Source organism: Salminus brasiliensis, chromosome 1 (genome assembly GCF_030463535.1).
Source record: "Salminus brasiliensis chromosome 1, fSalBra1.hap2, whole genome shotgun sequence".
In the NCBI taxonomy this organism is placed as follows: Eukaryota; Metazoa; Chordata; class Actinopteri; order Characiformes; family Bryconidae; genus Salminus; species Salminus brasiliensis.
This window is the reverse complement of record NC_132878.1, coordinates 25,577,669-25,603,075: the sequence shown is the minus strand read 5'-3', so window position 1 is coordinate 25,603,075 and position 25,407 is coordinate 25,577,669. Positions and strand designations below refer to the sequence as shown.

Here is a 25,407-nt window from a genome sequence, read left to right as displayed (position 1 = left end):
TATGGCTGATCGGCCTATGTGTGTGTGTGTGTGTGTGTGTGTGTGTGTGTGTGTGTGTGTTCTGCCATTATTCTCTTGTACTATAAAAAAACAGGACACGTTTGGAACTAATACAAGCACAACTAATCAGGATTAGTGGGAAACATTCCCTCAATGACACCCAAGCTACAGAAATCCAAGCTTTCCACTTTAAGGGCAGCAGAGTCAGCCAAATCCCTGCACACTAGTACCACTCCAAAAGATTTAAGATTACAAAGAGCTTCCTGCTCCTCTTTCTGCCGTTAATGGTGACCTGGATCTTCACTCTGTATCGTAATCCAGGTCTGGCTTCCCCAAAGCGTTTTCACACAAACCTATCACAGGCCCTTTGTTGTATGTCACTGACTATGACTCTCATATCAGAATGATTACTGATAGAGAACAGGGCAGTAAGCAGTATATAAACAGTGCGCAATCTGATCTAGAAACCAGAAACCAGAGCCAGAAACAAAGATCAGAAGTCTATATTGAACTGAAAATGACACAGAAGCCTCAACCACAACATCTAACATCTGATGTTTGAGTGTGTAATGTGTCCACCTTTACTTTCATTACAGCTGCCATTGTTTTCAGGAGACTCGCTTTCAGTGTTTCTGTAGTAGTCTGCCTTCAGAGTAGAACTGGGTGATATGAAAAAAATATTTTGATATTGATATTTAAATTGATATTTAAATCACAATATTTAAAGACATTTTTTACTATATACGATATTTACTACTAGACAAAAATGGACCGAAAGGTTTCTGCTATCCAAATACTCCATACTACATACTGAGTACTATGATTTTTACTTAAAATATGCTTCACTCCATTAAAGTAAATAGGACTGATTACAGTCTTTGTAACAAAATGTGCAGTTAATCAGTGCTCTTTAAGCACAGCTGATATCCACAATACACTCATTAAACAACGATAACAAAAATGATCACGATACAATAAAATATTTTCATATTGCCCAGCTTTACCGTTCAGCTTTCTGCTTCTCATCCTTTTTAGTCCTCATAAACACATTCAACAAATGTTAAGGTCTGGGCTCTGGGGTGGCCAGTTCGTTCTTCTGAGAACATTAGGCTTAAAACACCCTTTACGCAAGGCCACAAACATAGAGACTTCAAGCTTTACAAACTGGATTTCACACAAAGTTGCATTCAAAAATGTGCCTTAATGCTTTTCTTAACGCAAAGCAAGCGCAAGTCAATTCTGTTGACATATTTACTGGTGACCTAGTCCTATTTACAGATGCCTAATGATTTGTCCTCAATCCCCCCCCCCCCCCCCCGAGTACTACGTATTTTAACTGCCACAGTCATGTAAGAACGCATGTTGTGTGTGTAAAAGAGGGCCGTGCATTTGCAGAGTGTTTGCCTGGTAGCTTCCTGGTCAGTTTCACATCCTTTCAGAGTTTTTCTTTATCACAGAAACATCTCTTGAGAAAATAAGCTCCTCCTTGTACTTCATGGCTGTTTTAGCAGGAAATTAAGTAAATGAAGGGTCAAAGACCTCTAACTTTGGCCCAAAACTGTATGTGCACTTTAGGTTTAATAGTCTGAACTGCTGTAAGAGTTTGTAATAACACCTGGTTTACTGGCTCATTTCACCGGTATTATCGTCAGTTTAGCTGTGACAGTTGTAGTTCAAAGTTATGCATGGCAACATTCTAGTGAATCAGTTCAGAAGATACATTCGGGTTATGAAATGACTTATTATTCATCACTGTAATTCAGCCTAAAGCGTCCCTTATCCTGCTATTTGGCTTCTATTTTATTGTCCGCCCCTGAGCTTACTTTATCTTTTAGTATTTAACAGGCTGTCACTGTACCTTTAAGACTGATGTATGTAAATTACATCTGTTCTGATTGGTTGTATTTAAAAAAATGAGTCTGAAGCTGAAAAACTCTTTGTAGCTTCCATATAAATGGGCAGAGCTAAACTGCTGTGGGCTGAATATGTGCAAAGATAAGTTGGTTTTCATCACACGACATAATCAGTGAAAATTGGCTGTTTTTGCAGTATATGGACTATGTGGACTGGGGAGTGAGTGATAAGCATGTTATTCACGCATTGCATCAAATTCTTATTAAAGAAATGAAGAAACACTATTCCCTTATAATTCAGATATACAAATTTCTAAAAATATCTATGTTAGATATGTTTTTATGAATACTAATACTAAAATACAGTACTAAAAATAATTCTTATAAATATGTTAGTGGTTACATTTTTAATACATTTTTACTAACACATATGTATTTTATCTGAAGTATTTGATTTATATTTATTTATATATATATTTTAGTAGTTTAATAATAAATATATTAATCAGTGTGCTTTTTGACTAGCAATGGCTGGTATTGTTAAATGTTCATTTAAATTAAAATATTTCAATGAAAAGGTTTTGTCCTGTACCCATGTTTTTATAAATAAATAAACAGGAAACACTTACAGCCATTCGTCTTCTCCTCTGTACTTGAAAATAGGTACTGAATATTGCTTACAGGGTATTTTTTTATATGTTAACTACCTAATCCTGTTACGCGTGTTCCGTTACTCCTGATGGCACTGGTATGAAATGTAACCTCAAACATTTGCGACTCTTTGTGAAAGAGTAGCTGTTTGTACGCTAAGAGTTACAGGGCAGCCAGCTGGCCTGTTTACCTGTTTACCCGTCCAATTATGTCATTTACAGTTTTTCAGGTGTCACCTTCCAACAGACGCGGAGTATAAAATATAAATGTGCATCTGTCAGATGATTTGTGTTTGAGAATGTGTGTGTATCTGTGTGTGTGTGTGTGTGTGTGTGTGTATCTGTGTGTGTGTGTGTGTGTGTGTGTGTGTGTGTGTGTGTGTGTGTGTGTGTGTGTGTGAGTGTAACCTCATTGTCTTGCTGCGGTGCTGAATATTGCATAATGTCCGTGTTGTGGCGAAAGGCAGTTGAAGTTGAGACTGTGGCTCCTTCTAGAGTGACCGTATCGCAGTGGTCAGAGAAAGTGGCAGGTGTAACGCACACCACAGGACCTGAGCTCCCTCCGTCTGACCAGTTTAATTTGTGTGTGTGTGTGTGTGTGCATCCGCTCAACTGTATATATCTCAGTGTCTGTCTGTTGAGTTAGTCAGTCTGCCTGTGTCTAGGTGTGTGTGTGTGTATGTGTGTCTGTCTTCAGTGTAGGCTCTATTTTGTCTCCTGTGTCTCCTACATCTTCTCTCACATGCATTCTCAACCCCATCAGTTCTGGAGTTGAATCTAATTCTGTTTCCAAGAGTTGACTCCACACATAAAGATCCACATTTCTTTGATTCCATTAATCAAATCACAAAGAAGGAGATCTGGGAACATAAGAAGTACAATTTCTTCATCATTAAAATGGTTCAGACATGAGTCAGAGTGGTTTGGTGGGGAACGCTCCGGTCTAGAGAAACTTACAGAGTCAAAATTGTTCATAGTCTCTAAAAGCTTCCTCACAGAAACACATTACACCAAATGAATCTGAATGAACTGGCTGATGTCTGAGACGCTGTTTTACTGTTTTAAATTGGATAGAAAACTTTTTAAAACTTTTTTTATTCTGCAAAAATAGTCCCCAATCTAGTATAATAATAATATTATTTATTAATTGAATTTAATTGTTTTTATATCACACAAACTAAGGAGACTCATGTAGATTCACTGATGCTTTTAGATAGCCAATAAAATCCCTATATTAGGATTGTAGTTATGGAGGCCCCTGATTCCCACCAGCACCACTGTAAAGAAACCTGAGTGGGTAAGTTTCTCCACAGTGATCCATTTCAAACCAAACCCCACTCTGAATGACTGTCTAACAACCATTTCATTATTGTGATACTTGGGAAGTTTCCCTTTAAGCTCATGTGCTACCACCAGTTATTCAGGTACACAACACACCAGTTTAATTAGATGACCTTTTTGACCTTAGCATGGCAGTTCGTTCGAGTTAACACTGGCTAGACTGACTTCCAGTACCCCACTTTTTACACTGTTTTCTTGTCTTCTTTTTTTTTTCTTCTGTCCTCTCTCTAATGACATGCCATCCTAATGAGCAGATAGCTGCTGTAGTCTGATCTCAGAATCAGTTAGACTCTGCCATTGCATGGATGAATGGATGAAGTGAGGTTATGGGGAGGGCAATGGGAAATGGAGCATGCATAATACAAGAGAATTTTAGGACGGTTGCTCATTACGAACAATAGACATTGTTTAAAAGATTCATTTAAGGCATGTTTGGTGTTCATCTTTCAGTTTGTTAGCTAATGTAGCTAACTATACCTCATCGCCTCCATTAGCATCATCACATGTATAAACCATCACACACTCACCTGAATGTGCTGTTACTGTGCTGAGTGGTTAAGTCATGACTAATAGACTTGCTTATGAGGTTGAATTGGCTATGTTATGAACAGAATTCAGGCCTCAAGGACTGCTCACTCTGTTTTTAGCTATGCTAGGTGCTAGAACCATTCAGTGAATGTCAGAAACCACTTAAACACATACGTCTATTAGAGATTACTAAACAACTCCACACAGTTTAAGAAGAGTGTGTGATGATTTAGCTCTTTTACCTCCTGAAAGACATGATAATGAGCTGATGAGTTGAAATGCCAGCGACGGAGCAGGTAAAACACTTTGTGTGCAGCACTGTGGCCTTCCAGGCCTGCAGTCTGACACCACTGATTCTGAGCCAAGCGTGTCTAACATTAGCAAGCTCCAATTAACCAGATGCTTTAAGTAACATTAGCCTGATTTCTCAAGTACAAGTCCAGGCTGTACCAGTCTGGTTGAGCTAATTGTACCGTGAAATGCCTGCTTTCTAACCCAAATAAGGACCATTACACTGTGTGAGGGGTTCTATACAGCTTTAAAAGGTTCTTCACGGTTATATAGAATAAAAGGAGTTTCTTTTAGTGTTGCCCAAAGAACTCTTTGTGGCCTCTTTGTTTTTTGAAAGTGTGAGTTAAAGTTGAACAAAATCTCGAAAGTGCTGCAGTTTTTAAATATGCCAATGTAACAGAAAAGCCAATGGTGTTCGGACAGTGTTGAGTGTTATTAATTGTTTTGCCGTAGCCTCACTTGGTATCAAGCCCTGTGGTAATGCACCTGGTATCGAATTTATTGCATGAGAGCCCTAGAGTGTATAAAACTGACCACAATGAAAAAGATCCCTAGTGTCACCACATATTGACAACATAACAGAGCGGCAAGTTACAATAATCTCTAATAGACTTGCTTATGTATTTATCCTTGGGTTCTGGCAATTAATAACACACTGTCAGTTATAATAATGGACAAAAACACACTGCATAGCTAAAACAGCCAAACACATCCTTTTTGAAAGATGAATTTTGTAACTGTGTTGGAAACCTTATAAGCAAGTCTATTTGAGAATACTTAACCATTTGAGGTGAGTGTGTTATGATTTAGGTGCTAATTGCTTTGGTATTCGCTCACTTTTTAGTTACAATAGTCTCATATGGCAGTGGTGGCTCAGTGGGTAGAGCCACAGGGTTGTGGGTTTAATACCTGGGCCCAGCAAGCTGCCACTGTTGGGCCCTTGAGCAAGGCCCCTCACCCTCCCTGCTCCCTATGCGGCACAGTAATGGCTGCCCACCGCTCTGTCACTGTGTGTGTGTTTGATCACTAGTGTGTATATGTGTGTGTTCACTAGGAGGCTTACTTTCATCTGTGTCCATCACTAACCATGAATATGGTTGCCTTGTCTTGTCATGGTCAGTGCAAGAAGCTTAGACCTCCTTGGTATTAGACATCAGACATCAAATGACTTGGACTTGGCTGATTGAATGTAGTGGGTTGAAGGGAAACCATTGCTCTATTGTTTCCATTTGATTTTCTGCCAAATGTCACTTTAAACATCAATACAGCCAGCAGCTAATGTTGCTGCTAATAATACCGGCCTAGAAAATGTTTTTACGATCAATATATGTGCAAGGGTGTGTGTACCTGTGCTTCCCCCCCAAAAAAAATGTAAAGGCCTGTCTGTAAAACCTGTAGAGGCCTGTCTGTCAAAAAAATATATAACATTAGTAAACTGTCACTACCAGGAATTAATGGGTTACAGTCCTTTTAGATGGTTTTGTGTCTTGGCACATTTAATTCAGAACCGTAATATAAAATAATTAAGGCTTTTGCTGAATCAGGTGTCTTTGGCAAGGCAAAAGTCTAAAGTTAGTTATAATTATATGACATGGGACAGAGCGGGCCGAGTAGTGATGAGCAGTACAACAATGCGTTTTCAAGGGGACAGTGGTGGCTCTAGAGCACTGAGTAACTGATGACAGAGTTGTGGGTTCAATACCCAAGTTATAAATATATATATATAGGTTGCCACTAAGGGCCCCCGAACAAGGCCCTTATCCCTCTCTGCCATCCAGACAATAGAGCCGGGCTGTCCACAATGTGTTTGTGTGTGTGTGTGTGTGCTCACTAGTGTGTTTGTGTGTTTCCTGCACATATGGATAAAACTAATGATTATAATTGTGGTTGACGTTGTCTCTTCATTGTTGTGATAAATGATGCCACAATACCCCTGGTATCACGTCTAAAGCACTGAACAACTGCATGTATCACTAATGGGCAAGGTGTGACATTGGATAGTCTTCTGTCCCATCTGCCATCTTTGTTGTTGCCATGCCAACACCAGAGACTGCAGTGATTGGTCAAGTGAGTTCTTGTGGTCAGCAATTGTTTTCAATATTGTGCAGGATATCAGATGAATGTCTGAATAAATCATACTCACCATGTAAATGGCCTCAAAAGTATAGACACCCTGAAAGCCCCAGCAACCAGTGTAGAGTAAAGGTTAACTTAACTGCAGAGTAACTAGCTTATTGGACATGAACCCTTTATGACATATTTTACTATACTGTATTAAAACAGATTAGGTTATTACTATGAATGTTATTAGCGCTTCATTCTGGATATTAGTGTTATTAGAACTTCCTTCTGGATATTAATGTCATTAAAACTTTATTCTGGATATTAATGTCATTAAAACTTCATTCTGGATATTAATGATATTAGAACTTCATTCTGGATATGAATGGTATTAGATCTTAATTCTGGATATTAATGTTATTAGAGCTTCATTCTGGATATTAATGTTATTAGAGCTCCGTTCTGGATATTAATGTTATTAGAGCTTCATTCTGAATATTAATGTTATTAGAGCTTCATTCTGGATATTAATGTTATTAGAGCTTCATTCTGGATATTAATGTTATTAGAGCTTCATTCTGAATAATAATGTTATCAGAGCTTCATTCTGAATATTAATGTTATTAGAACTTCATTTTGGATATTAATGTTATTAGAACTTCATTTTGGATATTTATGTTATTAGGACTTAATTTTGGATTTAAACTTAAACTTCATTTTGAATATTCTTTTTATTTTATTTATTTATTTTTCATTTCGGTTCTGCATTCTTTTTCATCTACATAATTTATAACTCTGCTCATCGTTCCGACTCTTAACATAATTACTGATTTCTGCTTCTCTGCTTCAGTGAATTGAGTTAAAACTTGAATGGTAGTGTAGAGTTGAAGTGTAATACCCAGTAAACAGTAAGTAGTTATTTTGATGGTGACAATATTTGTGCACTGTTTTTTGCTGTGCGTGTGAAACATGTAACAGTCTCCAGCTAAGCCAAGTACTGTGGAAGAGACAGAGAGAGTGAAAGAACTGAGAGAGCAGGTGAGATTATAGAGCAGTGATACTGATAACAGATCTGTGTGTGTGTGTGTGTGTGTGTGTGTGTGTGTGTGTGTGTGTGTGTGTGTGTGTGCGTGTGCGCCCACACGTGGGTACGTGTGCATGCCAGAGTGATGGCTGCTTACCGGAGACATGACCAGGACATGGAGTACTTGGGCTCAGTTACGGCTGTGTGTGTGTGTTCAGTTCAGACATTTTTTTACTTAAGAAGAGAGATCAGTGATATTCAAACGATAAACAGTGGATTTGTCATCAAAAAACATTTGATAGACATTCTTATACTATCAGTCTACCCATGCTTAGCCCCGAAAGGTGTTCATCTTTCGCAGTAACCATTACCAAGTTAATTCCACAGAACATTCGCAAAATCAAAATTCCATATTGATACCATAAACAGTAGTGAAGCATTCGTTTTGAACTATTAATAAAACCATTTATTGTACTATTTTTCAGTAAGTAAGTGAGAAAAGTTCAAGGTTTAATGAACACAGGGTATGCAGGTTAGAGAAGCAGGCTTGTGACCTGAAGGTCGCTGCTTTGATTCCCTGAATCGACAGGACACGACGTTCTCTCGTTTTTCTCAACACTTACATATTACCTCTTATTTTTTACTTCTCATTTTCTTACTCTCTCTCTCTTTCTCTCTCTCTCTCGCTCTCTCTCTCAGTGATTTAGTGGTTCTTCCTTAAAATATTAAGGTAGGACTCACGCTCACTCAAATTAAGCAAAATGTTAGCGCTCAGCATTACTAAACTAGAGGAAAACTGGAATGAACTCAAGCACAATCTTAGTGTTATTATCATCTTCTTTTTATCATCTTCTCATCTCTTCTTCTCTTTTCTCCTCTCTTCTCATCTCTTTTCCTCTCATCTCTTATCTTGCCATCTCTTCTACCCTCTTCTCTTCTCCTATCTGTCTGTTCTCTTCTATTCTAGTTTCTTCACTTCTATTTTCCTCTCTTCTCTCTTCTCCTCTATTCTCTTCTCGGAACTTCTCTTCTCCCCTCTTTTCTTCTCTTCTGTTTTTCTCAACACTTACTTATTACTCCCGTACTTATTGCTTCTCACCCTCTCTCTATTTTTATCTCTCGCTCTCTCAGTGATTTAGTGGTTCTTTCTTAAAATATTAATTTATGACTTACGCTTGAATGTAGCTAAATGTTAGCGCTCAGCATCACTAAACTAGAGGAAAACTGGTATGAACTTACAGTTTTTCTTGATTGTTAACACACATTTTCTTAAAGCATGCCTCATACTCTCAGAACTCTACACACAAATCGAAAAACACGCACACATGGCGAATCCAGCCATGAAAAGCATCAACGGCTATATCTCCACATGCGTCTTCCATAGCTTAGAGAAGGGTATACGCGTTTGTGAATTTAGGTTGTACACTTTCAATAGGATTGAGTAATGGAGAATATGGAGGGAGATGAACCAGTTATGAACCAGAGCAGCCCGGTGGAAACTTACGTTGGCCCAAATGACAACGTACCTGAGCTGCTCTGGGTCATCTATCTGATCTGGTGGAATGAGTGTGTTGTGTAGGGTGTCCAGGAATGTGATCAGATGGGCAGTGTTGTAGGGGCCAAGGGTAGCATGGTGATGGATAATGCCATGGTGGGTCATCTCTGCACACATTGTGATGTTCCCTCCGCGCTGGCCAGGGACTTCAACAATGGCACGCTGGCTGACGATATTCCTTCCCTTCCTTCATCTTATTGTGAGGTTGAATCAAACCTCATCAATGAAGATGAACTGGTGCTCCACTGCAGCCACATCCAACTCAAGGACTCTGAAACACACATGACAATATCAGAAGTAAACATGGAGCAGTCACTATTGTGAAGCACAATCATTATGATTACAATATAATAGAAAGAAATATGTATAATTTATACAATGTGGACAGTATGCATCAATTGTGGAAATGTATAGGACGTACTTGCACATAGTTATATCGCAATTCATTGACTCTTTCAGAATTGCGATCAAATGGCATCCTGTAGACCTGCTTCATCCTCAAATTATTTCTGCGCAAGACACGGTCTAGCATTGATAAGCTTACCCTATCAACATTTTGAAATATCTCTTTTTCTTTTTTTTTTCTTTGTATTTGCTGTAAGGAAATGATCTCTGTTCATGAACACACTGTTCATGATCTCGGTTTCCTGTTCAGGAGACAGAAGACGTCCCCGTCCACCTTGTGTTGGTAATCTTTCAGTTCTGCAATACAAAGAGTACAATACTGTAAATACTGTGTAGGAATACAAAGTAGGAATACATTTCCCAAATACTTGAAACACAATGTCCTACAGAACAGTCCACAGCCAATATTGTACTACTGTACTCATTAGGTACTGTATTGATATGCAGTAATGCAGTTTTCTAGTGAGAGTAGATTTCTTACCTATTCTCATTGCGAAAAGTCTGGATGGTGGATGCTACAGTGTACCTGCTCAAATTTGGCTGTACTCTTTGCCCAGCCTCCCTCATTGTTAGACCATGGTTGACCACATGGTCAACCAAAGTGGCTCGGATCTCGTCAGAAATTATGGTCCTTGGCCTTCCTTGTCCTCGTCCTCCCCATCGTCCTCCTCTTACTCTCACTCCTCTGGCTCTGGCTCTGGCTCTGTTTCCAACGTTGGCATCCATTGCTCCAAAACAGAAGAGCTCACCTGTTGCCCTTTTATGCTAAAGCTCTGATTTCTAAGTGTAAACATGTGTATTAAGTGTTTGCCCATGTGAGGAGTCAGTGTGCATAGTAGGGCAATTAACTTTAGAGTTTTGAATAACAGTGTGTTCCTTGTGAAAACAAGAGATTTTCTTCATGACAATTGAGTGTAGTGTTTTGAAAAAATTGTGTTTTAGAACTGCAATTTGAGTGTAAAGCAGGAATTGTGCTTGTAGTTTAGCAGAATTGGTTCAGGGGGTTGGTGCATGTTACATGTTGTGGTCATTGTGTTTCAAGTACCAGTACTTGTCTGTAAACAATCGAGAAAAACTGTAAGCACAAGCTTAGGAGTGTTTTCAATTTCTTTCTTTTTTTCTGTGTTTGGAGTGTGTGGAGTAAAATACCTGGACAGGAATGCAGGTGTTTATCTGGTGCTGCAGTTTGCATGGTAACATTCTTATAGATGATATGTCAGCATGGTGCAAAGTTGTTGTTCCAAACTGCTTAGTTTTAACTGCCTAGTCCAGTTCAGAAGTATACATGGGATTTCCACCAGTTTTCGAGTTCCTGCGTATTGTGTGTGTGTGTGTGTGTGTGTGTGTGTTTGGTGCACGTGTGTGAGTAATTAGTAATGAATGGAGTGTAAGACACACTCTGGCCCACACACAAGCACTGAGCAGTTGTAATGAGTGAAGGTGCTGAAGCAGTAAGAGTGTGTTTGTGTATCAGACGCTGTAGTCTGTCGGAGACGTCTGTCTCCTTTCATCTCATCTCTTCTCCTCTCCTCTGTTCTCATCTCCTCTCATCTCCTTTCTTCTCTTCTCATCTTCTTTCATCTCTTATCTGCTCCTCTCTTCTCTTCTCATCTCTTCTCTTGTCTCCTCTCATCTCTTCTCCTATGTTCTCATTCCCTCTCATCTTCTCTCTTCTCCTCTCTTCTCATCTCTTCTCCTCTCATCTCTTCTTATATCTTCTCCTTTCATCTAATCTCATCTCTTATCTCTTCTCCCCTCATCTCTTGTCTTCTCATTTCTCTTTATATCTTCTCCTCTCTTATCTTCTCTTCTCCTATCTGTCTGTTATCTTCTATTCTAGTCTCTTCACTTCTGTTCTCTTCTTCTTTCTCTTCTACTGTTTTTCTCAACACTTACTTTCAATTACAATTCAATAACAATTACTCTCCTAATTATTACGTCTCACATTCTCTCTCTCTCTCTCTCTCTCTCTCTCTCTCTCTCTCTCTCTCACACACACACACACACACACACACACACACACATACACACTTTCTGTAACTCTCTCCCTCTTTCCCCTCGTGTAACCCCCTGGTCTAGCTCACTCTGTGTGTGTGTGTGTAATATTAACCGGTAAAAGGTGCTAACTCCCCCTAAGTTGTCAGAGCCTGGTGTGTAAACCAATCTCACCAATCACTTATCGCCAACACTGACGGACAGAGACACTGTCACCGCGGTAACCTGACACACACACTGTCACACTCGCATACACTCACACACACTCACATACACATATCTGATACGCACCTAAAGCTGTCCGTTCACATAACAATCCTCAACTATGCTTTTATTACAATATACCATTCGTTAAAGTAAGAGCTGGTGTGTGAACTGTATTCCTTTATGTGTGCACAAATATGTGTGTATTCCTTCCCCTCATAGCCTTTGTGATAATGTGTCTATGCTGTGTGCTTGTATCTGTTTTTGTAAGTCAAGGCGAACTGTATGTGTATGTGTTTGTGTCTGTGTGTGTGCATGCATGAAGTAGTAATAATAAATGTGATTCAGTTTATGTGACTCAGTATATAGTTTCAATGAACTGAACAATTCAATGATTCATTGATTTGATTCAATTATAGATTAATTAATATGGTTGAGTTCAGGAATGCTTTGTGTGTGTGTGTGTGGTGGGGGGGTAGTGTGTGAGAGTTATTTTTGTTGCTAGTGTAGTGTTACAGTGCAGGTAACCATAGCAGAGCTTGGAAAGTGAAATATGACCCACAGCGTTCAACTCACCATCCTTCAGTCAATCTCTACCACACACACACACACACACACACACACACTACAATACCTTCAAGTTCCAAGCAAAGTGGATAGCTAATATTAGATCATACAGACAGAGAGAGAGACCGACTGAAAGGGGGGGGACTGGGAGAGATAAATAGAGAGATAATGAGTGAGAAGCTTAGAGAGGCACAGAGGGAGGGAGAGAGAGGATGAGAGGGGGGTAAGATGCAAGAGACAAAGAGAAAGAGAAGTAGAGGTAAAGAGAGAGGGAGAAACAGAAAGAGCTAATGAGAGGCATAGAGAGACTGAGAGGAAGTGAGAAAGAGAAAGAGATGTAAAGAGAGAGAGGTAGAGAGAGAGAGAGAGAGAGAGAGAGAGAGAGGGCGAGACGCATAAAGAGGCTGAGAAGGAGAGAGAGAGAGAGAGAGACAGAGAAGAAGAGGTGGAGATAGAGATAGAGAGAGAGGGAATGAGAGGCATAGACTGAGAAGGAGGGGGAGAGAGAGAAAGAAAAGGAGAGGTTAAGAGAGAGAAAATGAGAGGCATAGAGAGACTCAGAGGGAGGGGGAGAGAGAAAAAGAGAAGGAGAGAGAGAGAGACAGATAGAATGAGGACATAGAGAGAGGGAGGGAGAGAGAGTGAGTAAGAGAAGGAGAGGTGGAGAGAGAGTGGGAGAGACAGGGAGAGAGATAATCAGGCATAGAGAGACTGAGTCGTCATGGTTCTCAACAGAACCACTACCTGTCCCAGGAACCCTTAAAGAACTCCTTTTGTAAGAGTGTACCCTCAGAGCTCCAGTTCAAACCATAAGCATCAAACCTGACTTGACTGATCCACTACTTGGGGAAAGTATCAGAAAACAGCTCTACACAGAACGTCCTGCTGGTCACAGTAGTTCTCTCAGACGCTGTTAATGAGCAGCTGAATTATTGATGAATGAGGAGTTCTACATGAGGAAGACTTTGATGTAAGCCTTTCAAACTGGTGCGTTCACATTATTCCCATCTTGTTATTCAGCAGCGCAGTGCAGACTCCAGCCAGTCCCTACAGAATGTGAACCGACTGCTTCCAGCTTCCAGCTGTGTAATTCAACTGGATTTTGAATGAAATGACAGTCAGCAGTGCATTCGCAGAATTGTGAACATAGAGTGTAAGCCTAATGTAAATAAAATCTCTGATGTAAGATAAGATAAGATAATCCTTTATTAGTCCCACAGTGGGGAAATTCTCAGTGTCAAGTTCAAGTTTTCAAGTTTCAGGTTTATTTGTCATTTGCACAACATGCTTGTGGTGAGGCTCAGGTTGATGCTCTACAGGAGGACAAAACTATATGCATACTAAACATATTAAAATTAAAATGAATTATATTAAAATAAAGTTATATAAAAATTATATTAAATAAATACAAAATTACACAAAATATACACAAAATACAGAATATACAAAAACAGGAGGGATCTTAGGGTCACAGCAGAAAGGGATAGCAAGACACTCAGTTACAAAAACGTAGATACATTACCAATATATACACAATATAAATAATAGTAAAAAATGTAGTTGGGTTATCAAAAGATTAAAATAATGAAATGCATTATTTTGTGAAGTTAATTACAATTAATCACATTTCTTATGTTGTTAATTGTCTTTTTTTAGGCTAATTTAATAATTGTCTAATTCATTGCAGTAAATGTGTATTTTATGTGGTTAATTGTAATGAACTGCATTCTTGTTGCCTAGTTAGTTTAGCAAATTACTAAATAATTATAATGCTATATATATATAATTGTAATTGCTTTATTATAGAGAACTGCACTTAATTTTGTGTGGTGAATTGTGAGTAACTGAATTATTCTGTGGACTTCATTGAAATTAATCACATTATTTGTCTAATTCATTGCAAATAATCATAGTATTCGATTGCTAATTATGATTAACTGCATTCTTTTATGTGGTTAATTGTGATGAATTGCTTTTGTATAGATAATTGCAGCTAATTACAGCATTTTGTGTGGTTAATTGTGATCACCTGCCTTATTTTGTGTAAATAATTGGAATTAATTATATTTCTTATAGATAATTGCAATTGATCTTAATATTTTGTTTGGTTTAATTGTGATTAACCTCCTTTTGTTGTGTAGTTCATTTTGTTTAATCAATTTGCTTGTCTATATTATATGTTTTTGGTGAAGACCATTTTATGTAGTCATGTTATTCTGTGTAGTTCATGACATTTATTCACATTTTTAACATATTATATTATTACATATTACATAATATTTTATATTGTTCTCTCTTTCTCCCACTCTTTCTCTCTCTTTCTGTCCTCTCTCTCTTTGTGTCTCTCTCTAGGAGGAGACTCTCTCTCTCTCTCTCTCTGTCTCTCTCTCTATTTCTCTCCCTCTCACTCCCTCTCCTCCCAGGTCATGGCTCCTCCTCCACTCGTACCTCTCCTCCTCTTGCTCCTCCTCTCTGTGCGGGTGTGTGTATGCAGTAAGAACAGCAGCTGCAATCAGAAGGTGGAGTGCAATGACGGTATTCTGCTTCCTGTATGGCTCCCCCAAAACCCCCCACTGGCTGAGCAGGTTGCCAGGGCCATCATCTACTTCCTGTCTCTGCTCTACATCTTCCTGGGTGTCTCCATCATCGCTGACCGCTTCATGGCCGCCATCGAGGTCATCACCTCACAGGTAGCAGAGTGAGAGGGTTGTGGAAACTACACACATATACACTAATAATCATTCCAGCAGAGATAAAGGGCTCATATTCCTTCGAAGGCTTAATTAACACTGTACCTTTAAGACTAATTTAGAAAAGTCAATGTAGAGATATCCCTGGGTTTTGCCCTCTAGTCCAATGCCAGTGCATGATTAATAAGGATTGGTCAGTACCAATACCAAATTCCCATTTCCAGTATATGGACAAAAGTATTGGGACACCTGCTCATTCATTGCTTCCACTGAAACCAGGGGTGTTTAAAAAAAAGTGTTTGTCCTGCCGGCGTAACTGTCTGTCCTGTACAGGGAAGGCTGCCTACTGGATATTAGAACATTGCTGTATGGATTTAATTGTGTTCAGTGACAAGAGTGTTAGTAGGATCAGAATGTTGAATGATCTTCATTCAACAACAAACTTGGAAGTATAGTCTAAGAATTTGTGTAGCCGAGAGGAGGAATGAAGATGGGGGTGGGGGCAGAGCAGACAGCAACTCATTATCATTTAAAGGAACAGGCACTCAAACTGGACATTTGATATTAGGCTGTTTAGACAAAGTGAAAAGGGTGCTGTGGAGCTTGACCCTTGAGGGATTTTGACCAAAGCATGTACATAGATTTTATTACAACCACAGGGAACTGTGTTAACTTGTGGGTGTTAACTAAAGGGTTATTATATATATATATATATATATATATATATATATATATATATATATATATATATATATATATATATAGTGTAAATTGATATATGTTGGTACTGTTGTGTGTTTTTTGCCTTCTGTGTGAATGAATCCAAATCCCTAGATTTTTAAGGTCTGTATAGTAAAGTATCAACAAATGTTGACATAATGAGTCAGGTTGTTGAGTTCATTTCTAACTTCTAATAGTTAGTTAATGGAAATATAATCAGTGTTTGAAATATCGTTGCTGTTACAAAAAGTTTTTGACATAATTACTTAAATTTAAATTTACTTACTATAAATATAAACTTCTCTTATTTGGGATTAGTAGAACCTAAAAACTACAAAAACTAATCTAAGTCTTTGTACAGGAAGTCGTTTTTGCAAAAAACAATGTCCTCAAATGAGGTCAAAGTTTAAAAAAAAATTAAGTATCATGGGTCAGAGAAGCAGAAATGTAATGTCCCCATATGAAGATGCAGGGTCTTAAGAAAAAAAAAAACCTGGCAGTTGTTCTTTACATTGTTGTAAAATGTTGTAGTGAATGGACCAGTAGAAATGCTTCAAAACGACCATGGAATAAAATCTTTTTTTACATTAGTTTCCATTGAAGTTAAGAAGGTTTTTTCTTTCCCCTGTAAAGTTAGCAGTTATTTTGTTATTTGATGTTTAGTAACTGTAAGACAGTCTCAATGCTAACTTATTAAAGTTCAATTTTTACAGGGATGTAATTGTAAAAGCTCAGACTGAAACCTTCTGGGCAGTGAGGGAAAATGAAACGCATCCTCTCTATTGGATGTGTGGATCCTTTGGAAGCTACAGTGATCCATTCGCTTCCTGACAGACCGGAACAGCTCAGTTTAACCTTTCCCTTCAATAACGCAATACAGACCGCCTGTAGACCCACTCTCCACATCCCTGTAGCAGGGCTGGGCGGGGCTTGATTGATGTAGGCGTTTATGTGTAAATATGTTCATGGTAGTGATTATAAAAGAATGGGCTTTCTATAAATAGACTGTGTGGACTGGGGGCTGAACAGGTCGTTGAGCTTTACTCACTTTATTTCAGTTTAATTTGATTGCACACAGTCTCCACTAACACGTTTGTGTTGTGCATGTTTGTGTTTGTGTGTGTGTGTGTGTGTGCTGTAGGAGAAGCAGGTGACAGTTACAGGTGTGAATGGCGAGAAGACAGTGGTGACGGTACGGATTTGGAACGAAACCGTGTCCAACCTCACACTGATGGCACTTGGCTCCTCCGCCCCTGAGATACTACTGTCAGTTATAGAGGTACACACACACATACACAGTCACACAAACACGTACTGAGGGGTCATTTTCTCCTGAGAAGTCAGTTAAAAAGATACACACACGTGCCCCAAGGTCATCTTCACCCTAGATACTGTCAATCACACACACACACACACACACACCTTTACAGTCATTTCCTGGGTCATCTCCATTCTCTTTCCCTGAGATGCTGTCAATCACTAAACAACTACACACACACACACATACATCCACTGTCTGGTATTACTTAATTCATTAATTCTATTAATTCATTAATATGAATTATCTTGCTATACTCAAGCTTGTCATTCTGATGTAGATCAGATGAACCCCTGTCCATTAGGGGGTCAGTTTTAATGAGCTCACAAATCAGTTGTGAAACAAGACTAACTTCTCAGATTTAAAAACAAAATGTCATTAAAACTATAAATAATATAGATTTTATATTATGACAATGCAGGTCTCTTTCGAGGCCCTGTAATCGGAATGAGCGTATCCTAAACACATGGGTGAGGACCCATTGGAGGGCAAGTCTGGTGCCAGCAGCCGCGGTAATTCCAGCTCCAATAGCGTATATTAAATTTGCTGCAGTTAGCAAAAGTCCTGCTTTTGTTTTTTTAATTAAATCTTTATTAAAACCATTACCATTCACTTATGTCCTCCTCGTCTTTTTTTTTAAATAAAGGTATATTTAATGCACCTAATCTAATATAAAATTGAACACTGAACCTGAAAATGTGTATTGTTACACCCCTGAACTGGTAGTGTGTAGTAATATGAGAGAGCTGAGCAAGTGGTGAGTAAATGCTTATACTCACATCACAAGGGATCAAGCAGGACCCCAACATCGCCCAATGTTATCAGCCAGGCAATATACCTTCAGTTCATACAGCGCTGTCATTAGGCATTAAACTTCTGATTATTTGCACTAAATTGACATGTACTGGGACACCTGCACATTCATTGTTTCAGAGTTTGTCCTGCTTTTGTTGAAGTAACTGTCTCTACTGTCCAGAGAAGATTTTCGACTATATTTTTAAGCATTACTATGAGGACTTGATTGCATTCAGCGTCAAGAGTGGATAATCACCACCCCACCTCATCCCCAACTCACCCCAAAGTATTGGAAACAGCACCATCATTCCAGAGAACACAGTTCCACTGCTCCACAGCTCCATGGTGGGGGGGGGGGGCAGCCCACACCTAGGCATGGTACCAATAGGCACATGTTTATCAGACATTCCTATTTTATTGGTGGTACTTCTTTACCGCGACTAGACTGGTTGTATTCTAGACTGATTGAATTCATTAGAAGGGGTGTCCACAAACATTTGGACATATAGTGTATTTTGTCCTAGCAGTATTGGTCTCTGTGGAGAGATTAAAAAACAGTGATAAACTCTTTGCTCTCTGGGAAGGGTCTGAACTCTTGTTAACTGCGTTAAGCTAGAGGTCCTCATACTCATTAACACAAGATGAGCTCTATCATGTCTAACAGTGGGCGCTAGAGGTGTTAAAAAGAAGCAGTTTACCCAGAACACACTTTTCTTCTGTAAATGATCAACTGAAACATGAATGAGTCAGTTCTTTTGAACTGGTTCTTCTCAGTTAGTCAGAGAATCTGAATCATACACACCAGAAGACCTTTTTTGTAGAATCTGCACAAGGTTTACAAGAGACATTCAAGTCAGGAACCCTCTTTGTTGTGTGTGTGTGTCTGTGTGTAATTGGAGTCTGTCTCCTTTAATGAACAGAGGTAAGAAGTAACAGACTCATTTACTGAATCAAATGTCATGGTAATGGAGGTGAGTCTGGTTCGTTGAAATATACAGTTCAAATGAATTGGTTCACTAAGCCGAATCAAACTGTCATCAAAATATGTGATTGTTGGGAGACTCTAGGATGTCCTCGTTCAATCCCACGGTTCTAGTATGTTCTCTCCCAGTTCACACGGTTCTAGGATGTCTTCTCCCCCTTCACACTGTTCAAGGATATTCTCGCCCAATTCACAATGTTCTAAGAGGTTCTCCCCCATTCACACTGTTAATGGATGTTTTCGCCCAATTCACAATGTTCTAAGATGTTCTCTCCATTCACAATGTTCAAGGATATTCTCACCCAATTCACAATGTTTTAGGAGGTTCTCCCCTATTTACACTGTTCAAGGATGTTCTCGCCCAATTCACAATGTTCAATTGTGTTCTCGCCAAATTCACAATGTTCTAGGCAGTACTCCACTATTCACACCGTTCAGGGATGTTTCCCCATTCACAATGTTCTAGAATGTTCATTGCTGTTCACAATGTTCTAGGATGTTTTGATGCATTCAAATTCTTCCATGATTCACACTGCTGTAAAATACTGACCCCATTCACATTCAATTAGATTTCCTCTATGCTCAAAGTTCTAGAATGTTCTCCCCTATTCACACCGTTCTAGAATGTTCCTGCTTGTTCAAACTGTCGAAGAATGTTCTTGTATGTTTACACTACAATATTCAGTATTTGTACTGTTCTAGAACACTGTTAAATTAGGTTTCCCTCTGTGACCATCAGTGTTCTCCTCGATTCACACTGTTCTAGAATGTTCTGGAATGTCCCTCCACTTACATCTTAGCACACTATTCTAGAACATTCTTACCTATTCACACTGCTGTAGAATGACCTCACACTGTTCTAGTATATTTCCCCTCTGCACACTGAAATCTAGAATGTTCTCCACATTCACTAGTCTAGAATATTCTCATCTGTTGTAGTATGTTCTCACACATTCTCTCTCAGTGTTGGAGTATGTTTTCAGTCCATTTGCTCTGGATCTTATCCTATGAGTGTAACGCTGAACATGGGTGTTTGATGGAGGCCGCTTGGTTAGTGCGCCGTGGCCTTTAGAGGTCTGAGTCCTTTTTTCTGTATGATAAACTATTTTGGAGCGTCTTTATGAAGAAGTTGGACTTGAGTTAAAGCCCAACCAGCCTGATTGAATCTTTTTGAGGGGAATGTGACATCTCTAGCCACTCTCCCACCAATCATTGACTCTTACACCTTTGGAAAAATTGCGGTCATGTTTTCCAAATGAGGAGGAAACCAAACTTTCCAAGTAAGTGTAGATACTGGTTAACCTCAGGGAAGCTTTTAGGCTTGCAACAGTTTATCCTGCTTTTGTTGAAGTAACTGTCTCTACTGTCCAGAGAAGATTTTCTACTATATTTTTAAGCATTACTATGACTTGATTGCATTCAGCGTCAAGAGTGGATAATCACCACCCCACCTCATCCCCAACTCACCCCAAAGTATTGAAAACAGCACCATCATTCCAGAGAACACAGTTCCACTGCTCCACAGCTCCATAGTGTGGGGAGGGGGGGGGGGGCGGTCAGCCCACACCTAGGCATGGTACCAATAGGCACATGTTTATCAGACATTCCTATTTTATTGGTGGTACTTCTTTACCGCGACTAGACTGGTTGTATTATAGACTGATTGAATTCATTAGAAGCCTGATTGAATCTTTTTGAGGGGAATGTGACATCTCTAGCCACTCTCCCACCAATCATTGACTCTTACACCTTTGGAAAAATTGCGGTCATGTTTTCCAAATGAGGAGGAAGCCAAACTTTCCAAGTGAGTGTAGATACTGGTTAACCTCAGGGAAGCTTTTAGGCTTGCAACAGTGTTTCCATTTTACAGGATTATGAATTCTCTGTTGGCCTCTGTTGTATTCTTCTACCCTTTACTGCCCTCTACAGGCTGTCTACTATACTGTGTTGCTTCAGGACCATATTCTATCAACTAATGCAAGACCATGCTTTATATATTACCTGCCCTCTGGATTGCCCTCTTCTGACATATGCTGCTACTCTGCCAATGCCCTCCTCTGCCAATACCTGTAATTCTACTGCCCCTCTTGGGCTCTACCATTGTCTTCTGACCTCTGCAAACCACTGCTAAACTCTTCTAAACTCTACAGCCTTTTTACTTACACTTGTATAACCCTGAAGGTGTGTGGGCAGGTGTATGGATGTGTTAATACGTATTATTTGTGTAGATAAAATTAGCATAATATAGCAATGACACCACAGGCAGTCAATCAGCCAAGAGATGTTTGGCATCTGACATGTCATCTCCATAAATACACCCCAGAGAACATTTTCTGGTGTTGCTGAGCTCACCAGGATAAGTGATGTTCTTATTCACACTGTTCTGCAATGTGCCCATTCTTCACATTGGTCTAGAAGGTTCTCCTGCATTCACACTGTTCTAAAATTATCTCTCCATTTATACTTTTCTTATATATTATTTTCATTCACACTGTTCTACAATATGCTCATTCTTCACATTGTTCTAAAAGGTTCTCTTTAGCATTCGCCATGTTTTAGGATGATTCCTGTTTCTGAATTCACAGGATTCTGAAACATTGTTCTTATTCTTGTTCTTCATTGACACTGATCTAGAATGCTTGCTCCCAATTCACACTGTTCGAGAAGGTTCTCCTGTATTTACAATGTTGCTGCTCTAAATGTGCTCATTATTCACACTATTCTAGAAGGTTCTCCTGTATTCACCCTATTCTAAAATGATCTCTCCATTTATACTATTCTTATATATTATTTTCATTCACATATATTCTCATTTCATTCTTCACATTGTTCTAGAGGGTTCTCTTCAGCATTCGCCATGTTTTAGGATGATCTCTGAATTCACAGGATTCTGAAATATTGTTCTTATTCACACTGTTGGAGAATGTTCTCCATTGATACTGATCTAGAAGGTTCTTCTGTATTCACAATGTTGCTGCTCTAAAATGTGCTCATTATTCAGACTGTTCTAGAAGGTTCTCCTGTATTCGCTCTGTTCTAGGACGATCTCAAAATGCACACTGTTGTAGAATGACTGATTGAGTGCTCCTTAGTGACATGGTTTTAGAATACTTTCTCCTCATGGACACTGATCTAGAATGTTTGCTCTCCGTTCACACTCCGTTCTCTGTGTGTGTAGGTGTGTGGGCATGGATTTGAGTCAGGTGAGCTGGGTCCTGGCACCATTGTGGGCAGTGCCGCCTTCAACATGTTCGTCATTATTGGGATCTGTGTGTGGGTGATCCCCGATGGTGAGGTGAGGAAGATCAAACACCTCAGAGTCTTCTTCATCACTGCCTCCTGGAGCATCTTTGCCTACATCTGGCTTTACCTCATCCTCGCCGTCATCTCCCCCGGGGTTGTGCAGGTGAGTTGGGACACCTGCTTATTTATTGTTTGTTCAGATTAGAGGATTAGAGTCAGTTTAGGATGTTGGATGATCACCACCCACCCTACTCATGCCAAAAGTATTGAATGGAGCACCATCCTTCATTCCAGAGAACACAGTTGCACTGCTCCACAGCTCAATGCTGGGGCCCTTTATATCTCTCTAGCACATTCCTGGCCTTGCACAACCAGCACTGCTCCCAACGGACCACATACACACACACTTAACTACACACACATGTTCATGTTCAGGGAATACTATGTGCAATATCCCATCCCCATGTGCAATTAAGAGTCTTTTACTGTAAATAATATTGTTTATTGCTTTTTTAATTCTTATTTATATTGTGTGTATATAGTGTAAATTATTTATCCAAATTTTTTGTAACTGAGTGTCCTGCTATCCCTTTCTGCTGCTACACTGTGAATTTCCCCACTGCGGGACTAATAAAGGATTATCTTATCTTATCTCTCTTATCTAGCCATGGTGCCAAAAAGTTCATGTTTACCTGCTCCACAGAGTCTTAACCCAGACCAAAAGCGTGGTCAAAAGAGGGTCAAAACCGAGTTAATAGACAACCAGAAAATAAGTCGGAATCACAAACTCAAGATCAAAAACAGAGCCAGAAAAAAAGCATTGAGGAGTCTTCAGATTGCTTACGTGCAGAAAGAAAATCATAACTGGGCATCGCTTAGTTGATCTACAGAATTTCAGTATTCTGAGATGAGGGGGGAAGGAGCAAAAGAGAACGAAGAAGACAGAAGGGAGGACAGTGGCTGAGGGTAAGCTGCTGATGATGATGATGGTAATGTTATCAGGGGAAATGGGGAAGGTGACTAAAGCAATACTGAGGCTGTGGAAGTGACAATACTTCACAAAGAAGCCTACAAAGCAAACAGGCTAGATAGGGAGTAGTAAAACAGCACCAGGTGAGAACAGTTAATATTCAGGATGAGTGAGAGAGGAAACAGTCATTGGTTATTGTTTGTGACATGATTGTCACACAATGCCCGAGGCATGCTGAGAAAAGTATAATGTTTAAAATAACATTGTGTAATTCAATTAATTAAATTTGATACGTCAAATACAGTTTTTCCGTCAACATTTTTAACAATATTATTGGTTTACTGCCCACCTCTAATTTGGATATTCATTCACAGGTGTGAGATAGGTGAGAAAAAGGTTTTTCATATGTCAGAATATAGATGCATACAGGGGCACATGCATAAAAAATGTCTGTGTGTGTGTGTGCGTGTTGCAGGTGTGGGAAGCGCTGGTCACTCTGATGTTCTTTCCTCTGTGTGTTTTGATGGCGTGGATCGCCGACCGCCGGCTCCTCTTTTACAAGTACATGAATCGCAGCTATCGCGCCAAAAAACGCCACGGCATCATCATGGAGGCAGAGGGCGAACTGTCGCCTAAAGGCATTGACATCATCATGGAGGGAAAATACCATGGCAACCCCAACAGCTCCACTAGCAACTCCACCTCCAACATCATCAATGTTGAGTCCAGCAAAGAGCCTGAGCAGGACCGAGAGGAGGTGGGTGCGGGAGGAACAGAGATGCAAGCAGTTCATAAACAGATAGCTCTGTTTATGAAATCTGATTGGTTGAGCCACGTCTCACGGCTCAAGGCCACTGTGCAAATACTAAACTTTTATTATTATTATTACATATGTTTAGTATTTGCACAGTTGTTTACAATATTAATTACAGATCATTACAGATGACAACAGCCCCCCTCGTGACTCAGCTATTTACCTCAGCTATGAGAAATTACATCATATAATTTTTTTTGCTAATCTATTGGTAATTGTTTTTCATCTTCTATTTAATGTCCATGCCTACGATAGACTCATGGGAAATGCAGGTTGTAAAACATATAATAGCGTATGATAATGTAATCTAATGACCGCTTGCAACAAAAGAAAAAAGAGGAGAAAATGACAGACAAAATATAATAATAATAAAGAGTAAAAAGTACAATGATTTTAGATAATATTATTATAACATGAAATAAAATTATAATGGATGGGTAGGATGCCCCCACCCCCAAAAACAAATAACATAAACAAAGCTGCTGCATCAGAATCAGGATCAGAATCAGAAATACTTTGTTAATCCCAGGAGGGAACTTGCTGTTGTTACAGTTGCAACCATTTGTGTAAGAATAAATACTCTTTAAGATAAAACATACATTTAAAAAATTGTGATAATAAATAAGGAACGTACTGTATAAAGCACCTCTGAGTTATTACACATATGAACAGTTTAATGTGAGTATTGCACAGATGAGTCATAGTGTCACACACTGAGGGAGGAGTTATAGAGTTTGATGGCCACTGGTAGGAATGACCTTCTGTGGCGCTTTGTGGTGCATATCGGTGGAATGAGTCTTGCACTGAATGTTCTCCTGTGTCTCATCACCGTGTTGTAAAGTGGGTGAGAGCCATTATTCATAATGGTATGCAGCTTAGAAAGCATCCTCTTCTTCGACACATCTCCACACCCACAACATCAATGGCCTTGCGGATCAGTTTACTGCGTCAGACTCCCTCAGCATGCAGCAGCACAGAGGATAGCACTAGCCACCACAGATTCATAGAAGATCCTGAGAATAGTCTGGCAGATATTGAAGGACCTCAGGTGCCTCAGAAAATAGAGATGACTTTGGCCCTTCCTGTAGAGGGCGTCAGTGTTCTTATCCCAATCTAGTTTAGAATCACTCTTAGAATACGAATGACATATATCTGACATTCACCTAAATAGTTTACCCTCCTAAACTGATACGCAGGCACGAATGTACCAGAAAGAGGGAGAAGATTGTTGATGATGGGGTTGTGGCAGCTACCTACCTGTATAGGAATATCGAATGTGTAGTTGGATTGATGTGCTGTTCAGGCACATTGCCACATATCAGATAAATATGGCATTTCAGTATCGCATATGAAAGTAGTCCAAACTGGAAATGTCCGATTCAGTGTGATAACGTATCTGTG

General features: G+C 39.4%; 1 protein-coding gene across 1 annotated transcript in view; it reads left to right on the top strand.

Moving 5' to 3' along the window:
* slc8a2a (solute carrier family 8 member 2a) overlaps positions 1-25,407 on the top strand; it is a 47,036-nt gene that overhangs the window by 8,029 nt on the left and 13,600 nt on the right. The window contains exons 2-5 of the mRNA XM_072675887.1: positions 14,827-15,164; positions 17,026-17,163; positions 22,158-22,385; positions 23,668-23,949. Of these exons, the coding sequence (XP_072531988.1) occupies positions 14,901-15,164; positions 17,026-17,163; positions 22,158-22,385; positions 23,668-23,949 (912 nt within the window). The 5' untranslated portion in view covers positions 14,827-14,900. The remainder of the gene's footprint in view (positions 1-14,826; positions 15,165-17,025; positions 17,164-22,157; positions 22,386-23,667; positions 23,950-25,407) is intronic.